Source organism: Cheilinus undulatus, linkage group 13 (assembly GCF_018320785.1).
Source record: "Cheilinus undulatus linkage group 13, ASM1832078v1, whole genome shotgun sequence".
Taxonomy (NCBI): domain Eukaryota; kingdom Metazoa; phylum Chordata; class Actinopteri; order Labriformes; family Labridae; genus Cheilinus; species Cheilinus undulatus.
This window is the reverse complement of record NC_054877.1, coordinates 29,702,295-29,729,989: the sequence shown is the minus strand read 5'-3', so window position 1 is coordinate 29,729,989 and position 27,695 is coordinate 29,702,295. Positions and strand designations below refer to the sequence as shown.

General features: G+C 38.4%; 2 protein-coding genes across 3 annotated transcripts; both read left to right on the top strand.

Moving 5' to 3' along the window:
- Positions 1–414: 414 nt before the first annotated feature.
- LOC121520339 (endophilin-A2-like) lies at positions 415–18,394 on the top strand. Of its 2 annotated transcripts, XM_041803732.1 has the most exons (9): positions 415–633; positions 6,430–6,498; positions 6,627–6,843; positions 7,050–7,183; positions 7,400–7,558; positions 11,953–12,056; positions 14,512–14,645; positions 14,787–14,843; positions 15,636–18,394. In XM_041803732.1, exons 1-9 carry the CDS (start codon positions 589–591, stop codon positions 15,818–15,820), a joined length of 1,104 nt encoding a protein of 367 aa, XP_041659666.1. In that variant the 5' UTR covers positions 415–588; the 3' UTR covers positions 15,821–18,394. The 2 variants fall into 2 exon arrangements, with proteins under 2 accessions (XP_041659666.1, XP_041659667.1); XM_041803733.1 differs by lacking the exon at positions 14,787–14,843 and having other exon boundaries at positions 416–633.
- A 357-nt stretch (positions 18,395–18,751) lies between these two features.
- stap2a (signal transducing adaptor family member 2a) lies at positions 18,752–27,396 on the top strand. The gene is made up of 11 exons (XM_041803735.1): positions 18,752–18,871; positions 19,679–19,750; positions 20,516–20,635; positions 20,721–20,777; positions 22,365–22,516; positions 22,601–22,732; positions 22,833–22,902; positions 24,795–24,897; positions 25,004–25,099; positions 26,011–26,139; positions 26,247–27,396. Exons 1-11 carry the CDS (start codon positions 18,764–18,766, stop codon positions 26,300–26,302), a joined length of 1,095 nt encoding a protein of 364 aa, XP_041659669.1. The 5' UTR covers positions 18,752–18,763; the 3' UTR covers positions 26,303–27,396.
- Positions 27,397–27,695: the final 299 nt, after the last annotated feature.

Below are 27,695 nucleotides of genomic sequence, written 5' to 3'. Positions count from 1 at the left end.
TTGCTTATCTTGTCCTGTAAATGTCCAATGCTTGTTTTCTGACCAGCAATCTCATTCTGCTGCCTTGTTACATTCAAACATATCACTGAATTTCTACCTGATGCCAGCACTACTAGGTAGTAGTTCCGGGCATTTAAAACAGGTAAACCTTCAGTCTTGTAGCCTGCATTGCTTTTGTATCTCACACAGAGGCGTGTTTATATCAGTCTATTTCATAACCAGCTAAAAACTCATCAGAGGAGCTTGAAATATGCAGCAGTAGCAACAGTAATCACTTCAGTACCTATAGTAGTTAATGTTAAAGTGAGCTATTCATTCATTGGTGTGTTTTCGCCAGTACAGAGGGATGTTTGAATGCATGGATTGTGTGTGTGTGTGTTTGACCCACTTTATCCACCAGGATGGTGCCTCCCTCTAGCAGCTGGAGCCAGGAAATTGTGGTTGCCTAGCAAGTTTTACATCTAGGGTGCAAAGTTTGAAGACGTGTTGCTCGGCTGCTGTCTGTGCTGTAAACTGAAAGCTCACAACAACTGCGCTAAAAACATTGTTCTCCCGTCGAAGTCCAGGTGGCAACGGTGACGGTTCAACATGTCGGTCGCAGGACTAAAGAAGCAATTTTACAAAGCGAGTCAGGTAAACGCGCGACTTTTTTAAACACTAGCGGTTAGCATTGCTAGCCTACTTAGCTAGCACAGTCTTCGCTACTTTTATTGAAGTTATGCTAAGACGAAGCCAACCTGTTAAGGTAAAAACGCTAAAGTGTTGTTGGCTAAGCACGCAGCAAGAATAATGTTATGCCATCGTTTGAAAGTGTAGGAATACGTTTTTCAGTTGTTATTAAACTCTTTCACTGCAGTCAAATTGGTTGTTTCTTGTCGTTGGGCTGTCAAATTAGCTTACGCTAATCTACAGGATAAGTTATTTAACGTTTACCCTAACTGACGCTAACGATTAACCTGTATTGTTTGCTATATTTATAAGTATCTGTGCTGATGCTATGTGTGGAAATACTTACTTTACATAATCTTTATTCAGATTGTTGTCTGGCAACTCAATAGTGAGAAATGTGTGCCAAGTTTTTGTCCATCCAAATTCGTTGGTGGTGCTCCTGAAGTTTTACTATTTAACGTTTAATGACATTTTCATTGCTTATTTTCCGGAAATTAAGGCACGGAATTAAGACACGGAAGCTTAGGTATGGCAATATTTAGTGTTGATGGAGATACTCTATAAAGACATCGTAGGATATGTCTAGTCTTGTTGGTGTGTAAATAGCAGGTAAACCCATCATTAAAGTGTTAATACGCCTGTTTGGGTTATAGTGATGCTAATGTTTGTGACCACAACACTATTTCTGTCATGACAGATTTATCAATGTGTTTGGTGAAACAGTACAACATATTTTGAGATTATTCATAAATGTGCCTTTCTATATCTATTTAAGGAATTTTAGTGTTTCCAGTTATGAGATTAAACTAGCCTGTTTCTGATTATGTGATGAGATACATGTCAGATCTGTAGGACATACTATGTAAGCGGGCTGTGTTGAGTATTTGTGTTTAGATTTATTAAAAACAACAATTCTGTGTCTCATTCAGCAGTCATGGACTTAAATCACAAGTTAACACTGACAATCCTTGAAGGATCCTGTCGCTTAGGGAAGCAAATCAAGAAAGCAAATATCTAAACAAAAGGAGTATCTGGATGCCGTGTCACTCAAATGTCAATAGACATGTGCTGTAATCTCTGCATCAGTATCATCTCCCAGTGTTGGTTGAACATTTAGGGATGTATTTGGTATTTTGTGTCCCTGCAAAATTAAATGAGCTCTCTTTGTTAAGGACTAAAGTATATCTGGCTTTGGGGTGGTTTTTCAAATAAAGTGAACCCCTCAGCATAGAGCTTCAAAAGACAAATCCCCATTTCAGCACCTTCATATCCTGGCCTTACATAATGCATAATGGAAATGACAGCTCCCTTCTCAGTGGGTGTGTTATGGAATCTTAGATATGTGAATGCTCTGCCCAAACCAGCTTCCAGTTTGTAAATAATGCAATGAAGGCAGATTTAGTCAGTAAGTTGACACCTTTTAAAACAAACCACAGGTAATAGTACCACCCAGCTCCTACAGCAGCTGTTGGCACATACAGTATTTTTGCTTATATCCCCATATACTGAACATTCAGCCCTGTTTTAGAGAAGGTCTGCAAATAGGTAGTAGATGTTTAGCCTTTCAGGCTTTGAAAAAGGGAACAGGGTGTGGAGTAGGGTAATCAGTCATTCAAGCTGCCTAACAAAGTCGAAGTCATCATGTCATAAAACATTCTTGAATCAATAAATGCTTTAACAAAGTTAAAGTCATGCAAGTTACAAAGTTAACATATAGAGCTGATACTGTACACACTGATTTATCCTTGTGGACCCACTGTTTTACTTGAACCCACATCATCCTTTGTCTTGATTTTGTAATTGATGAACAAATCTCAGTCAACTTACTATTCTTTCAGTCTGTTTGGTTTAATTATTTGCTGACCTTTAATAGTATTTGATTGCAATCAAGACTTAAATGGCAAGTACTGAGAGACAATTGTTACTGTTCTTTGGCTTTATATGAGTCATATTTACCTTACCAGAATTTACAGGTAGGACACCAATATTTATCTCCATAACCTTTAAATACTGAATCAAACCTGCCTATCAGTATATGTCCCTTTAACCTTTATACTACTGCAATAAAATCCAAACTCTCATAGATGGATTGAATTTTACATCTGACCAGGATGGGCCGATTTATTATTCATGCACATAAAGGAAAAAATGTTCTTGCTATGACTAGGGTGGCAGGGTTGCTGAAAATGTTTTTGACTTACTTTGGATTCCAAACATCCAGCTACGACTTTACATTAGGAAGCCAGAGACTGAAACTTGATTATATCACATGAACTAGCTGTCATTCATTGCTTGAAGTATTTTCAGAGATACTAAGATTTCACACAGTATAACTTAGTCATCATGCATGTGCTGTATATGAAGGAGGATTGATTGATGCATGTGGTCCTGCAGTTTTATGTGTAGACTGGTTATGACAGCTGCACTGAATTGAACCAAATGAGAAACACACACAAGGAGGCTCTGTTTGGCCTGCCGGCCAACTGCAGTGGACTTGAGTGTTTGTTGAACTGGAAGAGGGCTGGAGAATGCATGTGCCATGTGTGAGTGAGGATATGAATTAGGAAGGGTTGGCTGGATGGAGTTAGCATGTGTGTTTAGTAATGGTATCCATGGATGTGGCTGCAGAATAGGAAAGTGCAGAGTGTATGCTGACCTGACGGAAACAAGGAGTATAATTCCTTAAAGGGCAGTGGCTCTTAGTAGGGAAGAGAGGAGCGTTTTCATACTTTGCCTCTTTGTGAAGAAGACTTGAGAAGAATTTTGAATTCGGGAATTTTTTTTTGAAGAGGCCATGGAAAAGGAAACAGCGGAAGATATTTGATATCCATTTTCAGGAGAAAATATTCAGGCTGCTTTGAACAGGATTTGATTCGATTATTATGTCATGCATAAACAATATTCCCAGCCAAAATAGGCTTACAAGACACCAATAATAATACAAAAAGACCAGAAACCAAAGTAGACGCCTGGTAGAATAATACTAAAGAAACAAACTACGCTGATGTTTTTTCCAGGCTTTTGCTACAAAAGAGGCCAACCTATAAACATTAAAAGTAAACAAACGCTCCTTCCAGTCATCATCATTGCTCCAAAATATTTCAGGATTTTGAACAAACATTTCATTCATCAGAGGTGATCTTAACTCATCATAGACAGGACAATATAAAAGAAATTGAGATTAATTCTCGACTTCCTTTAAATTACACAGTCTAAGTTTCTTCTAAGTTCACACAGTCTGTGCTTTTTTTGGGATGTTTTTAAACCTTCTCAATTCAAGAGCCAGAGGAAGGACTCCTGTTCTTTGGTTCTTAACCAAAGATCTGACTTCTTGTTAGCTTTTCGTCAACATAAAATTCAGTACCATCATGTTTGACTTATTTGATATATGTCCTCAGGTTAGGTTTGACCAAGACATTGTTTAACCATTTCTTTTCGAATCTTGATAGCATTTTTTTGTAATAGTGTTAACAATACATGGTAACTTATTTTATTGTGTTTGATTGTCCTAAAGCAAATCAGTCTCCTATCAGCTTCAGAAAATTATGTTCTGTAGTTGACCTACCTCTTGGAGTGCATTATTGAAGAGGAAGAAGAGGAAAACTATTTGAATTATTATTAAATGTTTTCAAGCATCCATCAATACCTATTCTATTTTATGACCAGGTTTAGTTTAGCTTAGTTTATTAGATTCCCCATTAGCTGCTGCTTTGTAGATTGTAGGTGCAGATTGTTTGGTTGTATTCATAAAGGTAATAGGGGTCATGCAGGGGGCTGGAGCCATTCCTTGCTGTCATTGGGCAAGAGGCAGGATATACCCTTGATAGGTTTCCAGTCAGTCGCCTGGCTGACATATTGAGACAACATTCACACAGCCTTTGTAGAATCAGATTCATTGTGATTTTTTTTTTTTTTTTTTTTTATGTGCATGATAAATTGCGTGAATTTATTGTCCTTTTCAACACACTTCGGTTAAGTCATTGCAGTGTCTCCATGTAGCCACAGTTATGTTAAGTAAGTCCACCACTAGAGCTGGGCGATATGGCCTAAAATTGATATCCCGATATATTTCTGCTATATCCTGGTACACGGTATATATCGTGATACTTTGAAATGTCCTCCAAGTGGCTGTATAATGTTTAATTCAGCTTCAAATGACACTAGTTTGGTGATTAAAAAAGAATGTTCTATTGGATTTTTAATAAAATTGTATGCAGAAAGGGAAAAAATCAATACAAAGTCAAATTCAACACTGTTTTATTTTGAAAAGGACGTCATTCAATCTTTTACTAATAAATCAAACATAGGCTTCATAAATCGTGAAATACTCTGTCTTTTATAGTGTATGGACAGTCTTGAAATGTTTTCTGTGTTATGTTTGCTGCTGATTATAAAATGATTAATTTCCTCATTAAGGGTGAAGCAGACCTTCACAAAACTCACCAATCCTCCATGCATCTTCTCTCTGACATGTATGACTCTGGCAGAGATTTTTTAGCACAATGCTCACGTCCAGGAAAATCACATATTCTGGGTTTAGTGTCTTTGTGAATTTTTTAAATCCTGGCTTTTCAACAACACTGGGCTCATGTCTTTAGCGGCGTGTTGTGTTACTGCCGTTGTACACTGCAGTGTATTTTAACGATTACCGCGCAAGTTCAACCTCTTTCTTTTTAAAGCTGAACCTCTGGCAGATGACAGACCCAGCGCTGTTTCTCATTGTCCGTCTCTGAACGCAGATAACTAGCCGCTAACTCGCCACGCTGCTCTGTTTACCCATAGTGTTTACCTCCTCTCTCCTGCGCTGATACAGAAACGCGCATGAGCGGAGGAGGGTTTTCTGGATGGACGGGGGAGTGAGCTCTCTGCTGTGAGCGATGCATTCAGGGACAATGGGAGAATACATCGAGTATACTCGATATATATCCCACCCCTATCCACCATTACTCATTAACCTCTTATTGACAGGTCAAAAGGCATCTACTCCTTGTTTTATCAGACATTTACCATTTTCACAGTCCCCTTATTTCCTTTTTATTCATAACAAGTTCCTTTTTCTGTGGTTAAATTCATGTCATAATCTTCTACCTATAAAAGCCGGTCTGAAAGTAGGAACTCAAAAATGACACAAAAACAGATTTAAATGCAAACTGTTGAATTTTAAAATGCAATAATGATTTAAACATTTTAATCGTTTGACAGACCTAGTTATAAGTAGATTTAAGTGGTGGTAATGTACAGTACTGGAAGCATATGGTATCATGAGGAGGGCTGGGCAATTCATCGAGCTTCAATTTCAGTCTCAATTTTAACTTCCTACGGTTATTAAAGCAAGAATTGTTATTAAACAATTACTGTGCTGCATGCTGTGTTACACTTGTTTTGGCCATTGGTTTTGTCACATGGTAAATGTTCAAAGTTTGTTCTTGTATGTTGCAATGGTGCTTTTTTCTTTATTCTTCTTTGTTAGTAAATATATCATTATTTTGGGTATTTTTTTCCACTCATTTATTTTCCTTAATACCTTGTTGTTCAGTGTTTTAAGAGCATCTAGGTTTGATTAATGCATGTGATACTGATGATGTAAAATTAACAAGTAACTGTGTCATAATTGTGATCTCAATAATCAAAATAAAAACTGATGAGTATTTTTGCCATAATTGAACAGCCCCAGTCATGACTGTAGTATACCGATACATAGCTCCCTTGTAATCATCACTGAGAGACGTGTAACATTCGCATACTGGTTTATGTTCTCAGATGGTGAGTGAGAAAGTTGGAGGTGCAGAGGGAACCAAACTGGATGAAGACTTCAGAGACCTTGAGAGGGTAATATACACACAAAATGACACCAAAAATACAACATCCGAACATGTAGGAAGACCGTATGGTCCTTTGTCCACTAGCACTAAAATTTTAAGTAAGTTAATATTAGTTGCCCCTCTCTTTACCCCCAGAGAGCAGATGTGACCAGCAGGGCAGTGGTGGAAGTTATAAATAAAACATCAGAATACCTCCAGCCCAATCCAGCAACAAGAGCCAAGCTTTCCATGCTCAACACAGTGTCCAAAATCCGTGGGCAGGTGATGAGTCCTGGCTACCCCCAGCCTGAAGGCCTCCTGGGGGAATGCATGACCAAGTATGGACGGGACATGGGCGAGGACTCTAACTTTGGTAAAAAATATTTACAGTTTTCAGATAAGATAAAAGGTTTAAAACACATGCATGCAAGTTTTTAAACCCTACAATCTTGAGAGGGAATCCATATGTGTGCTTGTATTGTTAATGCTCTGTCCTTTATGTTGTGTGTTATTAACATATCTAGAGATGTGTCACACTCTCTAATGCTAGTATTTGTCACATTCGTGTGTTTGCTGCAGGTGGGGCTTTAGTGGACATTGGGGAGTCGATGAAGAGGCTGGCAGAGGTCAAGGACTCTCTGGATATTGATGTAAAGCAGAACTTTATTGACCCACTGCAGGCAGTTGCCGAGAAGGATGTCAAAGACATTCAGGTAATCATAGAGATGTAGTATGTCTCTGGACAGACACACCAGGCCTTGACTAATGGCCTCCACAGCAGTTTTCCTACTATAATATGAAAACACATTGTCTAGAGTAGATCTAGATGCAGATTTTTACATCATGTATATTTCTTCTAGATATAAACAAGGGGAAACAGTTGTTAATACTTGTTTGAAAACTCAATTCTTTCTCTTTCTGCTCTTCAGCACCACCTTAAGAAGCTGGAGGGCCGCCGACTGGACTACGATTACAAAAAGAAACGTCAAGGAAAAATCCCAGACGAAGAGCTCAGGCAGGCCCTGGAGAAGTTTCATGAGTCCAAAGACATGGCTGAATGCTCCATGCACAACCTGCTTGAAACAGATGTGAGTAGGCTGTCGGCTCAACATGATTTTCTTTATACTGTAGACAGTAAATTAAAACCTGCTGCTGCTGTTTAGTCATTCTTGAAAGAGATATGGCCATTGTGCTGCAAGGCTAGCAGCACACCTAAAGGAGGCATTGAAAATTTTTTTTAATGTGTTTTTGAAGATGTTTTTTGGCAGCAGTTAAACTGAGGCAGCACAGGAAACATGTTGTGATTGGAAAGCTGAACAGAAATACCAGTTGGTTTAAATGTGAATGCACAAAAGCATAAGTTTCAATCTGGGGTCAGGAATCTTAAACCTAAAAGTGTTTGCAGTCCAAGCAGCAATATCCAGGGCTAAGAAGTAAGACCAATGTCAAGACCGCAGCTCCTCAAATGGTTCCAAGGTTTTCTCAAAAACAGATTGATTTCCTTATAGCCAGATGTTTAAGTAGCCTCATTTTACAGCAGAAATGTCTAACAGCCTGGTAAAATGTTCGTACAAGAAAAAACACTGGTTATATAAAGCTAAATAACTTTTGAACCGTATGTCATAGCCACTTACGTTTATTTACTCTGGAAGCCCTCCGCTTTTCAGTTCTTATGATGCTATCCCTGCCTTTGTGGTCCTAACGGAAGCTTTACTAATGAGCCTGGAGCTTGGGTGACTTTCTGGGACCTTTAAGGATTAAATCCACACCAGTACCTCTGACATTGAACATCTTTTTATCCATTTTAATCAATTTTGCCATTGTTTCCTCTGCTAGTGGCTAATGCTATCCTTCATTTTGTATCCCACAATGCATTGAGACAGGCTGTGACAACCAATGGCAGGCTGTTCCATCGTCAGGTTATACTTTACACTAAAAACAGCCTGAACAGCTTATAATAGAGAGAAAGAGATGCAGGGAGCCTTCGATGTGGCTCTCTGTGTCACTGCAGAAAGGAACGGCTTTAAAAAAAATGGCTCGACTTGGGCACGCAGATGGCCTAGTGGTCTTAAGCGCGACTATTTACGCAGGTGGCCTGGGTTCAAATCCAGTTTGTGGCCCTTTACTGCATGTCTCTCCCCACTCAATCTCCCGTTTCCAACTCTATCCACTGTCCTACTCTATCGAATAAAGGCACAAAAAGCCCAAACTAAATCTTTTTAAAAATGGCTCATATAAAGTTAAGACAAAGAGGCAGGGACTTTTTTGTAAATATGTGTATATTTGGAATTTTTTTTTTTTTCACAGATTGATTTTTTTTTTCACTTTTTGGTCCTCAAGAGATGAGAGAACAAGTGTTTGCAAAAAAGTCTTAGTCATTATTGTTTACTGTGTGTAATACATAAAAATATTTTAGTTGTGATATCTGTTTAGTTGTGTCTTTTGCATTATAGTCCCATAACTTTTATTTTTAATTCAAGTGACATTACAGCAAAACACATATTTTTAAAGCCCAGGTTGTCCTGAAAAATCATGTGTAGAACATGACTGTGTAATAAGTCCAGGAGAGACAAAATTGTTGAAAAATAGCTTAGGGCTCAGAGGGTTGAACTATATGGTATTGGTAATGAGGCTTAAAGTCATTAATGCTTAAGGACTTGGCTGTTTTGTTTTTCCCATTTTAGAAATGGGAAATAGACACAATTAACAGTGTATATTTGTAACTATAGGGTAGAGGTGGAAGAGTACAAGAATGTTGTACTCAAGTAAAAGTAGAGCTACTTTGGTTCAAAGTTTCTGAAGTAGAAGTAAAATTACTGGTCTGTAAATCTACTCAAGTAAAAGTAAGAAGTATTTATCTTGAAGTTCACTCAAAGTACTGAGTTGCTACTCAGAAGTTGTAGGGTAAAAGATCTTTCCTGATTAGCTATAACCACCTGAGAATATGGATCTCCAACCAGGTTGTTTAGGTCAGGTTACAAATTTATAAGAAAGTGAAATGCAGCGTTTTAAGAGGTGATGTGGAATCCTTCTCTCTCTATAGCTTCAATGTAGTCAGAGCCAAACAACTAGGCAGTTTCATGTCGTTGACAGAAAGCTAGAGCCTCCTTGTTATGACTTTTGGTTGTTTTTTTTCACAGTAATCAGTGTTTTTTTTTAAATGTAGTAAAGTACAACTCTTCCTCCAAAATATACTTTATATGTGCTCAAAAAGTTCAAGTAACCTAAAAAGCTACTCCATTACAGTAATCTGAGTAAATGTTAATTATTTTTGATCTCGTGTTGCCTCAGTGTTGCAGTCAGTCATTTTTTTCTGGGGAAACCCTGTCTGGGTTCACCTCCCTCTGACTGCCAACAGCTGTGAGCCTTTGATTGCCCCCAACCAGACTGACTGCAGCCTAAATGATCATGTGGCTAATGTAACCATGGGTAAGGTAGCTTGTAACATCTCAGTGCTATCCTTGAATTTAAGAAACACTTTTTTTCCAAATGTTGTATAAGATTTTGAACATACAGCTTTTTTCTGGACTGCAACGGCAGGATGAAAGGCAGCCTGTTTTCCCTACAAGTCCAGTTATAAACAAACAGCAGAATACATGTTGAATACTTAGAAAGAGACTAAAAGTTCTGGTACCATAGACTGTAGATTGAATTGGACAAACCCTGTGTGATGTCAGCCGTCTGCTTACAATAGGCAGACTCAAACAGCTCTTGAAGCCAATCCATGGGGGCTTCCATATTGAAATCGCAGTCTCAACTGAACTTTGGATCAACCTAACAGCCCGCCCTCTAAGCCAAACTTTGGATCAACCTAACGGCCCGCCCACTAAGCTGAACATCCTGTCAGCTAGCTAGCTAGCATTCTGGTTGACAGAAACGTAGCTTCTGCCTATTGAGCTATTTGTCAATCAGATGAGACGCGCAGTGAGGTTTTCCTGAATATAACCGAAAGATTGTGGTACAAAAAAATTTACCCCCGTACAGTGAGAGCACATGAAGACATTAGCTAATGAGACATGTTTGTTTTTTTTTTAACCAGGCTGTAAACCAGTTTATTTCTAGTCTAAAGAAACAGCTTTTTAACAGGTGTTTAGACGGGACTTCCAGTGTTCCTGTAGCCAGCCTCAAGTGCACACTCACTGTATTGCAATTTTTTGCACTTCCGCATTAGCTTCATTTTCAGGACAGGAGGTTGCCGCTTGTCTGTTATATATACTTCTCATTATTTTATTGCACAAAGAAACCACAAACAAGGATTTACTTTGTAACTAAGTTTTTTTTCTGGAAACCTGTTTCTATTTCCAATCCTGTCACCAGTAAATTTGGCTGAATAGTGTTAGCATGCTACAGTACATTCTTACAGACAACATCATCACAATTATGGACTTCAATAATTGAATATACTGTTAGACTATATCTATGTCAGCAAATATTACCTTATAAAGTCATTGATACATTAGTAGAGTTTACTCACAGCATATGTTTTTCAATGCCATGAAGTTCTATGCAAAGCCAAAATGATTTTATTGGAGCTGCCAGATTGTCTGTTTTGTACCAGGACTGGGAGGTGCTGAGGAAACTTTCATTTTTAGTATTGGTGTACATGTACATTAATATAGATTTATTCAAAAGGAATCAAAATAATTTTTGCTTAGGACAAATAAGTTTGATCAAATTATTCTAATGCTGGATTTATGCAGTGATTTAACTGTTATTGTTTTAAAACATTTCCTACATAACAACTTATAATGGCTATTTGTTTTTTTGTTATAACTTTGAAAAGTCAGAGTTTTACAATATTTTCCAAATAAATTCTGGTTCTAATTTTTTTTTTATTGATTTTAGTTATTTATTATAAGAATATGTACTGCTTTGATCTAAAAAAAACTATTGCAATTTTTGTAATTTTATCTTCTGAAATCCTGGATATTACTCTCAGAGTGGCTCTATATTTTGTTGACTTTAATTTTTGGACCTACAATCAAAAAGCCCTAATGTGTTTTCTGACAAATTCAGGGAAATTTCTTGATGAAGAAAAATGGCTCTAGATTTGTTGGAAGATATAAGGTAGAGATGGTAAAAAGAATAGAATTCTTGTTACTGTGTCTGTAAAGCAACTGATGATATACATCCTGTCTGATATCTCTGTTTCAACTGTTACTCACTGCTGACAGCTTCTTAAGTGCCATGGCACATGCAATGTCTTTTAGGGAAGCATCAGTGAGTTTGAAGTGTTGTGTTTTTCCACAGTGACTTGTACTAGCATGAGCTTGTCAAACCTGTTTTGTCTGGTATTTACCGTTTTCATACCTGCCATCATGAGATGTTCCAGAGCTAAAATTAATGGGACGACCTATACTGATGTGTTTAAAAACAAATAGAGCAATTGAGAGACTGGAATGCAAATGTGAACCAGTAAAGAATGCTTTTGGTGCTGCTGTCGTCATTGTCTCATTGTAAAATTAGTTCTGTGTACTTGTAGGTGGAGCAGGTGAGTCAGCTGTCTTCTTTGGTGGAGTCTCTGCTGCAGTACCACAAACAGGCCTCACAGGTCCTGGAGGAGCTTTCTGAAAAACTGAGGGAAAGGTCAGTGCCAGGACTGTTTGTGACCGATGGCATTCCTTTTGTTGAATCTGTGACCTATAGCTCATGACGAGGAATGATTCAGCAGGATGTTTTTCTTTTTTCTTTTGCCCATTTGACCACAAGTTGTGAATGTCAGCAGATAATGCTGAACATTTAACACTTTTAAATGAACATCATAAATTAAGATAAAAAAATCAATATTTATTCCTAAGCATCCACTTTTTCCTGTCATCACTTCTTGTCTTCTCTCCAGCTGTCCTGTCCAAATAAAGGTAGAACAGGTAGGAAGAAAAAAGTTTGGTGACTGTCCACCTTAGGCTGTCTCTAAAAGCCCAGAAGTTCCATCAATTCCCACGTTAGAAAGCCTATTTTTAGTATACAAATAAATAATTTATTTGTGTCTTCATTGAAAATATTTAGATTAAGAGTTAGGTGTTATTTTTATTTTTTAAAGGCCTGCCTCATTTCCATCTACACTGTGTTCCAAATTATTATGCATATTGATTTCAAATAAACAAACATTTAATTTGTAGTATTTCAATCAAAGTTTTCAATTGAGCTGCTTGTCATTTAACATCACTGACATCATTCTCAGACGAGTTTGGTATATAGTTTGCCAGGTGAGCCTAATTAAAGAGAATCTACTTGAGGATGTTGTTCCACATTGTTAAGCAAATCAGGTTTCATGCAATATGGGGAAAAGAAAGATCTTTAAAAAGTGTGAAATAGTGCAGTATCTTGCAAAAGGTATGAAAACACAGAATATTTATTTATTTATATATATATATATATATATATATATATATATATATATATATATATATATATATATATATATATAAAGAGAGATCATCGTGTTGTGAAAAGATTTGTGTGGGATTCAGAGTGCAGAAAGGTTTGTTCAGATCAAGGCGTATTAAGTAAAGACCCATTTATGCTGTATGCTCACATGAAAATATATCTCTGCATTTTGAATTTTACAACCATCAATACCCTCATACTGATGTGTGTCTATTATGTTGGGATGGACATTGAAAAACGAATCCACTAGAGGTTGTCGTCTCTTACCAAGCTGCTTCGATGCTATTACATGTGTCCCATAGAATGGGACTCTATTGGACGAAGGCTCAGTTGTGCTCTTATAGCTGTCTGTCTGTGTCCAGGTGAGCTAACATTATTGTTATGCTTGTACTGATAATAATAAGTCACTCATTATTTGTTTTTATTTCCTCAGAAAACTTGGTTAAGTTCTTTCAAATCTTTCTTGTTCGTTGTGTTTTCTACCATGGGTTAACTATTGCCCAGATTGCTAAACACTGCCCCACATTTGGCAGTGGTATTGCAACATTTGATCCGTATCCATAAGCTTCGAGAGAACGGAAGAAAAACTAATGAACTGAATGCAGAGTATGGACAGAAAGGTTTGTCCGTACACAGTTCAAATGTAGTGTGGTGCATGGCCACCATGTCCCAAGGCTGCAATGTCAGCAAGGAAGTTGTGGAGTGATGTTTTGAGCTGGAATTGTAGGCAGTGAGTTGGTAGGCCCCTGTACTTCCTGAAGGTGTCAAAATGACCTCAGCAAAATACGTGGTGTTCCTAACTACCCATTTTCTGCCATGGTATCAAAAGAACAACCGTGCCTTCTGGAGTAAAATCATTTTCATGCAAGATAACACACCATCCCATACTGCAAAAAATACCACTGAAACCTTGGCTGCTATGGGCAAAAAGGGAGAAAAAAATCATGGTGTGGCCACCATCATCCCCTGACCTCAACCCTATTGAGGACCTGTGGTGCATCCTTATAAAGTAAGCTCTATGAGGGTGGACGGCGGGTTACCTGAAAACAGCAGCTCTGGGAGGCAATTCTGGCAAAGAGAATTCAGGCAGAAACTATACATGGACTTACAAGTTCAATGGATGAAAGTTGTTAGGGTATTATCAAAGAAGGGCTCCTATGTTCATATGGATCTCTGTAAAGATGTTTTTGATTGAAATAGCTTTGATTTGGGAAAAATTATCTCCTAATGCAAAAAAAAAATAACAGACTTCTGTTTTCAATCCTTTAGAAACTATTATGAGTTTTTCATACTAATTTGGAACAACACATTTGAAGTTATTTTGCAAAAGATGCCATTGTCATCATGGGTCATTTTGTTGAAAAAAATCCAGATTACAATGTAATTGTATATGAATTAATTTTATACACTATTTAGGAAAATATGAACAAAAGCAGAGTATGCATAGTTATTTGGAACACAGTGTAGAGTTAAGGCAGCATTTCCAACATGGCGACTGCATTCATCCTTGAGTTTTAAAACTCTTCAGAAACCAATGGGTGATGTCGTTTTTTGTACAGTCTGTTGTTTATCCTACCTTTCTGTGCATTTGTGCACCCCCTACTTCACAACTCAAAAAAGTATTGTTGTTTTTTTTTATTCTGATTAAATGCAGGGTGAATGAGGCTCAGTCTCGGCCAAGACGTGAGTACACACCCAAGCCAAGACCAGTTTTCGACTATGGCGATTCGGAACAATCTAACGGAGGATACTCACCAGCTGCTTCAAGCCCTCCAGCTTACTCTTCTGGTAAACTCAATATTTATTTCTTTTTTAAAGAGCTGTGTGATTGTGTGTCCGTCTCTCTAAGAGGCCTTTTCTGACAAAGGCTTTGTGCAAGTTGATCTCATTCTTCCAACTGATGTGTCTTTCTTTATGTGATAATAAAAGCTCCTGCTCAATATCCTGGTCCATCCTTCCAACGATCCTCCATCAAGAACAAAGCGCGTGAGTTAGACGGATAAGGTTAACATATCACTAAAAACAGCATAAGAGCATTTTGCTACTTTCACTTCCTCTTTGTGGTAAAGAGGTAAATGCATGCCTCTGTAGTGGGGAAACATTCCACACTAATACAACTTAATGGTGTTTATTGAATCCACTGTGTCTACTTTTCTACAGCTTGAAACCAGACTGAGCTTGACAGAGTGGGAAAATGACTCTCTGACCAGAGCTGCAGATATATAAAATCATCAGCATGCAAAGGGATTAGAGATTGGACTGTTTTAACCTGACCAAACCTAAATAATGTCAAAACTTAGACCTGCAGTCATTGTGTTGCTGAATTCTATTTATCTGGAGTTCTGTCTACTGACTTGTGAAGCTTCTAAAGCTCAAGAAAAATCATTATAGGGGGTAAATCTGAAATTATTCACCAATTTATTGAAACAAAAGAAAAAAGTCAGAAGTAGAAAAAAATGCTAAATGAAAAACTTTACACTGCCATTATGGTTCAACATCTGATAAGTACCTTAGCTTTAGAGCCCTTTTTTATTCTTGAGCTTCAGAAAAATCCTTCCTTTCCACACTGATGAACAACTTGTAAACATGCACTGTTTTAACATTCTTAGTTTCATTCCAGAGTCCTGTTGGAAAACATACTGATGACAATTCTAATGAATTTCATTTCAAGGAGAATCCTTGAAATCCTCTTGAAGGTCAATTTCTCACATAATAAAAGCTGCTTTCAATCTTTCTCCTTTTCTTGCATGTCTTTGCACTTTGTGTGCCTTTATACAGGTGAGCCGTGTTGCAAAGCCCTGTACGACTTTGACCCTGAGAACGACGGAGAGCTGGGCTTCCACGAGGGCGACGTCATCACTTTGGTCAGTCGGATCGATGAGAACTGGTTTGAAGGAAGCCTTCGGGGCAAATCCGGATACTTCCCCAACAACTATGTTGAAGTTATGGTGCCTCTGCCATAATGAAAACGGCCAGGCAAGAGATGGTACGGCAGGAAGGAACGGACAGACAGAGTGTCAATAATAATCCAAAGATATCTTTTCATCAGTCTTATCAAAGGGTCTCCAAAAAGACACCTTTTTTGTAATTAGAGGCAAGACTTTTTTTTTCTTTTTCTTTTTTTTTTTAAGAAAAAAATATCTCTAAGTATGTCGAGATTTGATGTTTTTAACTGTAAGGACAGATCAATCAGAAAGAAAGAGCAACATAATGTTTCGGTGCTTTTCCAAATTCTAAAATTTGACATTAATTAATTCTCTTTGCACCATTGCACTTTGTACACTACACCTCCATCACCGGGACCCATGAAGATCAAGAAAAAATGACTAGTAAAAACATGTCCAGAAGCATCCACAAACACTAAGAAGTGTAACTACTTTATTCTTTTACTAGTAGCCTATTTTATTTGCCCAGGTGATATGTTTTGAACTCTAAAAACGTTGAAATGTTAATATTGGTACTGCACACGCATGCATTTACATGCAGTGTTTTCTACACTCCCAGTTTTTACTTCCGTGTCTGCAGTATTTGTACTGTTGTCATTCTGGTCTGGCTCGAGTTAACATGGAGGACTGGCTGCCTTATATCCATGTTTGAGACTATCTTCCACTGCCCTCTGGTGGTAGTAGAGATCATTTGTTTTAGAGGCACTGTTAGGACCTCTTATTATCCATATCTTTTTATGGCTTATCTTATGTTTAAGTGTTGTAAGACGTCTACAATAGCCAGAGCATGTAACATCAAATGACTGCTATTTTGAATGCTTCCTGATTTAACGCTATTTAAGATCAGAAATCCAGAGGCAGCTTTGCACACATTAGCTCAGTTTATTGGTGATAGAAAGTTTGATTTATGTTTGAGTTGGCTGGCGGTCAAATATTTGCAGTTTCATAACCTGCATCACACCAAAGTATGCCAGGAATTTATTTTACTCATATCCCCTCTGTTGTTGTTCACTGCACTCCAGTTTTCATAGAGCTGATGCCAAAGAAAGGCTGCATGTGTTTCCAGAGGCTGCTTTTTTGACATTCAGGGAGGCATAGTTTGCACAGCGAGTGCTTCACAGTTGATTCAGATCTTTGCAAACACCATTTTCCCATCTATCACTGCATATTTTAAGGAAGAAAGCAGTCACTTGTTCCCATTACTGTTTAAACCCTCACAATGAAACAGTTTATTTTAGCATCCACCAAAGCCGTAAGCATAAATACGTAAGTTCCTCTATTTTCTCAGGCTCTATTGATGCTGCTGGCAGTGTCATTCAAACTGATTTGTGGGCTTTTACCAAACTGTTGGTCAATGTTTTTTCAGTCAGGGACTTGTTTTTCACATATATTGCTGGGGTAAGTTTGGCTTTTCTATTCTAATTTTGAAGCATGGTAATCAGTGTGATGTGAATTTAGTGTTTTTTGTACCTGCTTCTGTTTTCAGGCTGAAACTGTGCACCACTGGTGACAGAAAATGCTATCTCCAAACTATTGTGTACAGAATTTACTTATAATGAAGAAGGCCTGCACACAATGGCTGGTTTCAGTTTCAATTAAGCCTATTACAAACTGACTGTGAACTGAGAATGTTTGTGCTGTTCACGAAAATGCCAACTTTCTCATCTTGTCATGATCCCCTTGTTAAACCGCCCCCCGCCCCACTCATGTCTCCCATCTCTGGTTTAACAGGGAGCGGAACAGACAGGTCTTTTCAGCTGGGAAGGGCACACAGCAGTGGATTATACCCTCTCTCCCTCCCCCCACTGGTCCTTATTCACCACCTGCCCCCTTACCCTGTCCCCTTTCTCATTATCTGCCCCATCCCAATCCCATGGAGCCTCTGGAGCTCAGTGTCCTGGTCCATCCCTCGTATAATCTCCTCATTGTTGTCATAGTATGTGCCTCTTAAATGATATATTTGCATGCGTGCTTTGTTATTCATGCTAGGTGTAGGGCCAGGGGCTATGCTGAGTAATAACTGCGTGGTTCAGGTGTGCGTTTACATGCCTCATTACACTAAAAACCCTGGAGTACGAGAGGGTGCAGGAGATTGGGAGGGGGGGGTTCAGGTCGTGCTTTTATGCCGCTTGTATAACATTGACGATGAATGATGTCGTGGAACAAAGAACCAAGATCAATTTTTGTGTGCTGCTGTCAAAGCTGAAATAGTTGTCTGAATGCTGTGGCTGACGATTACAGCACTACATTTTTTGTATTGCCTCTTTTCTATAAGTGTGTATCTTGTTGCAATATTGATGAAGTATTATCAGACTAAAAAGCTTTATTTTATTTTACCTAATGTTAATGGACTTGTATGTTTAAATGTAGTTGCTTTGCATGTGTCTTTATTACAGCCTTCTGTGTCTTAAGCAATGCTTTATTTTGGCAACTGTGACATGGTGGGGAGACCAAAAGTGGGATTATCCTGGATTTTCTTTAGGATATTTGGATTACCTCTATACTAATCTTCTATTATTAAGTATTTTATATTTCTATCACTATGTAAAGGGGAATGGATGCTGTCCTTCAAATAAATATTGAATAATTTGACTCCTGGTGTGTTTTTAAGGTATTTCCCGAATCTGTATTATTAAAGAATGTGTAATAATGTAGGATGTATGGTAATCTGGAAGTGTAGGATTATCTCTTTGACATGCTACCCATCTGATAATTATATCACTTCATTTTTAAATTTATTTTTTCTCTCAGTAAGCATGTCTGTACTTTGGACATTTATCCCCCAACCATCAAATTTTAAATCTTCACTACCACCCATCTGCATGATCCTCAGACACAGCAGGCTACAGCAGCCAGCTGTTGGATTAGAGCCACAGCACTATCTCATCGGGGAAGGCGTGTCACTCCCTGAATTACTCAGCGCCCCCTTTGTCCTCGGTCGGTGCCCAGCCAGCGACACTCATGGCGGCTGCACCCGTCAGGCAGCGCTCCGGGCCGGGGGGACCCCGAGCGCAGCTTCCGCCCTGCTACTACGAAGGCTACCTGGAGAAGCGAGGACCGAAAGAAAAGGTAGGCTCTCCCGGCGTAGATCAAGTGCCATGTTGTTTCCTGCGTGTGCTGCTGTGGATAGCGGTGGTCAGTGTGAGTGTGCACCGGCTGATCCCCCCCATATACCCAGTGAACTGTCAACTTCCTTATTGTGCAGAATGGGTGAGGCTAGCCTGGAGCTTGGATCTGCCGGGAGATTTTTTTTTCATTCAGCGAAACAGATTTGTTGTGTAGTTTCTATAAGAACATGGCAGGGATAGCATACCATAATACAGCCTAACAAACCCGATTGATGTCAGTATTGCATGCTGAATCTAATTAAAACACCTGAACAATTTGCTGCTGTATCCTGCACATTCATAATTATACACGGTTTTAAGTAAAAAACAAAGTATGGAAATCATCATACCCACCTAGAGTTCACTACGATGAGAAAACTAATGTTTCCATGTCACTCTGGCAACCTGATTTTTATGTCCATTTCCAATTTCTAGATTACGAAGTTATAAAGGGAATCTAATGTTGCATCTTTATGATCATGTAAATGCACTGTAATGCAATATTTCTATAAGGTGACAAAGAATGGGACACCCTCCCCCATGAACCCACCCTCTCATTAGGCTAATTTTAATGCAATATAGACATGTAATGTGAGCCCGGCTCAGGTGCAGGCTATTGCCTCAATCCATGGTCACACATTGACAGCAGCTGTGACTTCATCTCTTAGGACAGGACATGTGGGAGTGATAAAACAGGAAGTATCCATTACATATGTGGGGAAACCAGCAGCAGTGTGCCCTCTTTATTTATTTATTTTGTGTATGGCAGGCATCCAGGCGACTGTGGACATGTCTGTGTGGGAATTCTTTGTATTTCTTCAATAACGCCAAGGATGCTCATGTAAGTTTTAAAATGTGTATATATTTTAAGGATGTTATGTGCATTTAAAGCAACAATCTGTATCTTTTCCACCTTAGAATAATTTCTTGCTGAGTAACACTCCTTTTCTCTTCTTAACTTCATCTGTCACTGTCCTCTTCTTGTCTATAGTCTAAGCCATTGTATCAAACTGCACTGAAACAGGCTAACTGGCTTCTTTTTAGCTGAAGGCCGGTGTGTGAAGTAGAACCGTAAAGCTGCATGCACTTCTTTTGAGAGAGCTGCAGCCCCCTGCCAAAGTTACATTGTGCTGAAAGCAGACCACTGGACACTCTGTGGAGATATGATGGATACCATTCTCCCTGTTAAAGGTTATAGTATTGTTAGATCATCTTAGAACATACTATTTTAAGTTGGAGAAGTTACTTTTTGTTGCTTTAAAGCTCCTGTATGAAGTTTTGTTCTTGTCGTGAATTAGGCTGAAATGAACACATGCTGCCATATGACCTATGGAAGGAAATCATACTATCAACATAAAGATTCATTATTTTTCATTAGTTAATTAGCAGGTCTGTAAACACAGCAGCGGGGTAGGTGTCAGATAAGGAAACTAACAACATTCTGCAGAAACAAAAAATTACATTTTACAGAGAAAGCCTCAAACTAGCTGTCTGCCTGACTTCTTAAATCAAGTCAGTTTCTTAAATCAGTTTAAAAAAAAAACATAATTAACATAAAACTTACGTTTTTTATAGGAACTTTAAACATTTTGCGCCTGTGTTACAGTATGTAGAGAAGCTGGACCTCAGTGGATTTGTGTCACTGAAAGACGACTGCAGCCGGGACAGGAACCTGGAAGCAGCCAGACTCATCCTGCGCATGAAGGATGGAGAAACCAAACTCACTGTAATGACACCAAACACATCCAAAAATACAAATAATAATTAAAAACAAAACACTTTTTACAAGGTTTTGAATTATTGTTTCCTAGGCACCAAACTTGGAATCAAGGGAGCTGTGGAAAGGTTTCCTCTACTCCGTCATAGATGTAAGTAGAAGCGGGAATCCCGGGGTAACTCTCAATACGATTCAATAAGATACGATGTAATTCCATATAAAACCATGCAGGGGTAATAATATTATGATAGGGGAATTCTGGGATAGCTGATTCATTGTAAGGTAATATATAATGGTATATCACAATATCAGATTAACTAATATAAAATACCCTGAAAAAGGTATACTGTAGGATTCATTTATTCACCACAATTTTGAGTCAGTTTCCCTTCTCATCATGCTTTGTTTTGTCATCATCTACTGTTCACCACTATTAAACATTAGCCCACTGTCTTCTAATTTGTCAACTTAACCTATTAAAGCCTGAAGTCAAAAATTATAGCCAGAAAATTCAATTTTTTTGGGACTGAAATTTCAAAAATAAAATTAAACACACACACACACATATATATATATATATATATTTGTATCTCATTTGATCCATTAGGTGCTTTTGGTAACTAATATCAGATTGTATTGTATTGTAGCCATTGTATTCTGATTTTGAGACGACCCACTCTACCTTCTGATCCACAGTCGCCCTACAGTTGGCAGTTACAGTATATTAACAGTTTTCAAGCATTTTTAGATTGAAGTCAAAATTTAAAATGCCAAAAAATTGGTGCATAATTTTGGGCAAAAATGATGCAGTTCCACTTAGAAAAAATCCTTTGGGAACATCATCATTTTAAAAATCTAACTGTTGTCAATGTTTCCTTATGATTCTAAAATCCAGATAAATGTTGAAGATAAATATTTTTTACTTCTTGCCTCCTAAAACGGGCAGAAACTGTATGATGTTTGATTTTCTTAGGTTGCATTAGAAAGGTACGGTAATTTTAAGTTTACTATTGGAGCTATTTGTTGAAAAAAGAACATAAAAGACAGGTGTGCTTCCAGATATTGATTTATTTAATCAGAGAAAGACTGATATTTTTCCTTTGGTGGCTACAAAAATTTAAAAAAATGTTGTGATTAGCAGGGCCCGTTTGCTTACTATCACGTTGTTGTTTTTTTGTTTGTTTGTTTGTTTGTTTTTTGCATTTATCTAATATGACCCCCAAAAGACAACATACATTTTACCAGCCTGAAAGATCGGTAGCTTTTGAGAAAACATTTGGGCCTTAAGCCCTGTAAGCCTACCCCTCACTCTGCCTCTGGTCATTAGGCAGTGATGCCATGAGAGAACTGCCAGGGAGACTTTTTTTAAATAAAAAAACAGATGGGCAGTGGGTAGAGCAGGCGCCCAAATACAGAGGCTATAATCCTCAACGCACTGGTCATGGGATTGATTCTTGGGCTTGGTGTCTGCCCCACCACGCTTTCTCTCCCCACATGTCCTACCTCTCTTCAGCTGTCCTGACTAAATTAAGCCAAAAGCCTGAAAACATTTTAAAACACTGATATTTGGCACCAATGTCAAAAGTTTTTAACATGTCAGAGCATCAGTATAGCATCATCTTTATATTTTGATCCACCTCTAGATGTAAGTGTAAATCTTTTGCACACATTCATCTCTGTGATGTGTATTCTCCAGCTCGCAGATGTAAATGTAACCCCTCTTTTTTGTCCATCACAGCTAAACGTCCCGTCCTGTCTCACGTTGCTGCCAGGCCAGCTGCAGATGCTGAAGGAGGTGGTGGATAAAGAGAGGTCCAGGCGGAGAACTCGCACCCCAACACGTGCTCCACCCTCGCCCCTCTCTGTGCCTTTAGTGGGCGAGATCCCACCGTCAGTTCTCCTCTGTGGCTGTTCTACCTTCAGCTTTTGTGTTTGTGCATGGCTACATTTAAACTGGTTTTTGTGTTCATGCAGGTGTTTTCGGCCAGTGTCTCGAACAGAAGCTGAAGTCCTCTTAGAGAGACATCCAGACTGTGGGAACATGCTGCTCCGTCCAGGCAGAGATGGGTGTTCGCTGGCTGTCACGACTCGACAGGACCTGAATGGGTAATCAACTGCCGAACATCTGCACACCACAGCTGTAAAAATCAGAGTCAGACACAACATCATTCTTAAAACACACTCTGCTTGTCTCTTTGTGTTCCAGGTCAGTGTTCAGACATTATAGAGTAACTCAGAGGGATCAGGGCGGCTACGTGATTGATGTGGAAAATCCTGTAAGTGTATTATACCCTCAGAAAAGTTCTTATTATAATTAATTTTTGTAGCGTTACATCATTCAGCAAATACATGCCCAGATATGATACCAGTATTGTTTCAATCTGGCTTATCATCTGCATGTCCTACTGTGTGCCATCTGAATTTAACGCAGGTTACATGACACAAAAGATGTAGTTTATTGTAGAGTTTTGAGACATTATGGTCCAGAATTATTCGGACCTCCCTAATGTTGTCACCCCCATGAGGCCTTTCCAGGGCCAGTAGTGACCAGATGTGATTCTAAACTTGGCTCACCTCTATCCATCTCCAAAACATAAAATTACTAATTTACTAAACAGAAGCCCAATGTTGTGGTTTTATTGACAGATTTTAAATAATTGGGGAGAAAAGCAGGTAAAAGTGACCTTCTTGATTCATGCTCTAAACAATCCTGGAGTTCTTTTCAAATAGCTTGCATCTTTCATGTGCTGTGCATCTTACAAAATGCTGCAGAAAACAAGTTTTTACAAAACATTTTCCACAGTAATGATTAAAATTGAAACATTTCACTGTTGGAATAAATCTAGATTAGATTTTTAAAAAAAAAATTTTTCAGGAAAGAACAATTTTTACAAATAGGACAAATACAGCAAAGAGAGAAGAGGTACGACGTTGGTTTTGTTGTAAAGAGACACCAAAATTGATATTTTCTCCACATGTTCCTCACTTGACCTTTAAAAAGAGCCTTTTAATGTGAAATCATGATAGCATCACACATACCCGATCTGCTTAAAGTACTTCTATGTAGAAAATCCATAAAGACTGCTTTTTGGCAGTTTCTAAGTAAAATGTAGCCCTATCTTCTATATTAGTGTATTTATCACGAGCATTTAACAGTCTTACTTGATCTGACATGGGTATACATCAGCATACGTAACATGAATGGAGAAATATAAAACATTAAAGTACCAAGTTTGTGTAAACTTTTAAGCAGACATCACTAAGAAAAATCTGCTAAGTGCATTAATATTATCAATTTTATGATCCCATGATTAGACGCATTAAAACATATGAACCAGAATTATTAAAAATAAGAAAAAGAATTGATAAAGCTTAGCATTAGTTAATGTAGGACATGAGGATCATACACTCAGCCGTGATCAGCTGATGACCAGCTGATCCCAATTATCACCTCCCAGCTCACACAGCCAATCACAGCTCTGGCTCTCAACACAACAGTCCATTTAAATATCCTTCTCTCTAATCTCTGATTGCATTAATGCTGATGCACCCGCCACCACCCCAGCCTCCTCCTTTATAGCATGAGGCTTGTTGTACCCTCATATTCAGATTCATGCTCCTGGGGAATTGCTTCTGCAATAACTTTATGGTATTCAATAGGCATTGTAATTGTATCTATCTATATTTGAGGGGTTTTAGCAGTGTGTTCCCTAGAAAGCAAAGCATGCTGCTTTACTAACCCAAGGAGCATCTTTTGAGCAAAGCTTTCTCCGCTAAGTAGAACTGTATTCATTTTACAATAAAATGATTAAATGTATGACAAGAGTGTTCCTGACCAGACTGTTACTTTTCATCAAAAGGCTTTTGTCAATAACATTATCAACTCATTTCATTCTTTCTGCACTTAGAATTACTTCTAATCCTGCAGCCCACACCAAATAAACACAATTTGATCTGAGCCTAAGGCTCAATTCTGATTTTATTCCCAGATTCATTTTTTTATCTGGATGTTCACATTCCTTATAAAATGTATCATGGATCAGACAACCTGTCGAACTGGACATGGTCCTTAACTGATATGCATACACAACAGAACAACAACAAAGCCATAACATGCCGCTCAATGTAAAGAGAGTACCTCTAATGTGTAAAAAATGACCTCTTTTAGATCCCTTGTGCTACACTTCATGAAGTTATTGATGCTCTTGTGGAAAAGACAGCGGGAACTCTACAACCATTCCTCTTGGAGGAGCCTTATGAAGAGAATATCAGTGAGTTCCACCATACAGCACACATTTATCCATATAACTTTGATGTTTTTTTTCTTCCTGTTCTTTTCTTACCACTTACCAACTGAGACTCTGTTTACATCATCAGCATACGTTTCTGCCAATGATGAGAATGGAGAAAGGATCCTCCACACCGCCCCCACCAGCCCCCTGCCAAAGGCTCCTGCCCTGCCCCCAAAACAAGGTTTGTCTCAAACACAGTCATACAGTCATACCTCTTGAACCTTAATACTCGATAATAAATAAGTAAAATGTATTATCCAAGAATGAGCTGGCCAGTACAGGCAGCAGCACATACAAATATAAAACACAATACATTAAAAGACATTTTAAAGACATTTGTCAAAATAGACAATAATCACAAATAGAGAGAAAGAACATACAACCAGATATGTCTGCCTCAAAGTCATTTAATATCAGCATCCAGTGAAACCTGTTCATTAAGTTTTGGCTGTCTGTAATCCATTCACACAGAATGCTTCAGTTCAGTCCTGACCTTTGGAACAGACAACAGGAATAGATCCTGAAACCAAAGATTGTACATTCCTGTATTCTTTAGACGGATGTACTGCAGGTTAGAAAGTATGAAGGAAGCAGTCCTACAGTAACCTCATAGGTTAGAAAATGCTAGTGTTTCATCTGCATTCGAAAATTGAAGACCATCCAAAACATAAATGCGGCAACAACGGTGAATGAGGACTTCAAAGTAAGAGACTAGAGTCTATTTTAGACTGAAAAGAAAGCAAGATCATTCTAAAATACAAAAAAGCCCAGTTTCAGTTTCTAAGTCTTTTTTTTTCTATCACAAATTAGAGGCACAAAAGAGAGATTCATGTTATTAAATACAATTACATCTGTGGTTATAATTGACTCCCTGTGATGTGAATTGATGACAGGTTTAGTTGCTTGGATGTTGCATTTGAAAAGAGCAGGACTTTATTTCAGTGTTATGAGCAAGTTTTAAGTAATAAAAATGGTGCTAAAATGGGTTAAAAGTGAGCTGTTACAGCTTGGTCTGGAGCAAATGTTGTGGCATACATTACAGTGTCATCAGTGTAAAAATGAAATAATAATCAGGGTCTTCTTTTGGAGCAGATCGCTGGTGCAGCAGCCCCCTGTCCAGATCCCCTGCCCCTGACCGTCGCATTCTGACCTCATCAGTGCCAGCCTCACCCACCAACCCAATGAGACGCCTCATCCTCTCCCCATCACCTCTCGCACAGAGTGAGTAGACAACTAGATAGAAACTGATGCATTTTTGTCAGCTTTGTTACCAGTTTCACTTCAACTCAGGGATCAACTGTTTGTTATTCTCTTGTGCCTTTTCACAGCACTCAATGAGGAACTCAAAATGAAGCTGGAGAAGAGACGGGCCAGTCAGGAGTGACTTAATCATAGGGATCACCCTCCTGTTGGAGCATCTTCACTCTTCAGTGCCAAACTCCTTCTCACCGCAGCTATGTACTCATCCTGTGCCTTCAAGGTGGAAGACAAGGGACTACAAATACCGCTTTTTCAAAGGGAGATGCAAAATGCTCTGTTATGTTTCTGGATTTGTTCATTGAATAGACTCTTCATCAGATTAAGGCTGGATGATGAACACTAGACTGACACATAAGAACTTCACTGCCCTCCTGGGCTGGAGCAACAACACGCTCGTATTTTGTCCACTTTCATAAATCTGTTTACAAACTGTGCTGAGCAAAAAAGAATAGTGCCACAATGAATGACACTCCTTCAGAATAAATTCCTTATAAAGACATTAATATGACAGGCAGCTGAGATGCATCCAAACATGTTTGACAACATCCTGAGCCTGATATCTGAAGACTGAGCAGCTGCTGATCAAGATTCCAGATTGACATCTGACGCCTGAGAAACTTTATCTCCTCTGAACCTGAAATGAGCCCAATCAGGTTTCCTTCTCGCTGACATAAATACTGAGAAAAAAGAAATATGTGTGAAACCAGTTAAAGCTGGCCATAAAAAAAGAACTAAAAAATGCACAATCTCTGTCTGCTGCTGTTTGTGGTTAATAAGCAACCGTTACTGTAATGTTCATTCAATGACACTGTGTACTGTTGGTGCTTATTTTAAGGGATTCCCTTATTCTCTGCGATTGTGTATGTGCTAGTGTATGGTGCTATGACTCACCAGTGCTCAGACCTGCCCGGAGACTGCAGGTGATTTCTTTAACAAAATCAAACTACTGTAAATTTAAAGGGTGCCCTCTAGTGGCATGGCTGTCAACTTAAGAGTCAGAGACCTTATCAGCACATACTGGTACTTAACTCTTGGGATGGGTCTTAGACTGTAGACTGAACCCAGCAAACACTTTAGGTTTCACCCTACCTCTCAGCATTTTATAAAAAAAAATAAAACACCATCAAAGATCTCATTATCAAACAGTACTTCTACATAGATTTTTTTAAACATCATGCCAATCGGCCAGTCCTTGCACATGTGAAGCATTTGAGTACTTGTGGCAAACTGTGATCAAGTGTCTTCTTACAATGAAAAGTTTCTTGTATGTTTATATATTATTTGTTGTTGTGTGTACTTGATAACAAACAGAAAAACAGTGTTTGTCAGATATCAGGGAAATTAAACTGTTTTGCATGGTTGTGTTTTGGCTTGTCCTTTATTTGAAAAGGGCTTGTGTCAATGATGAATCGCAATGATAATTTTGGAATCAATATCCTGAGTGAATTTTGCAGAATCATTTTCTGCTTGAAGATGGCGCACACTCTGCTGCGACAGCACACACAGAATATGTACAG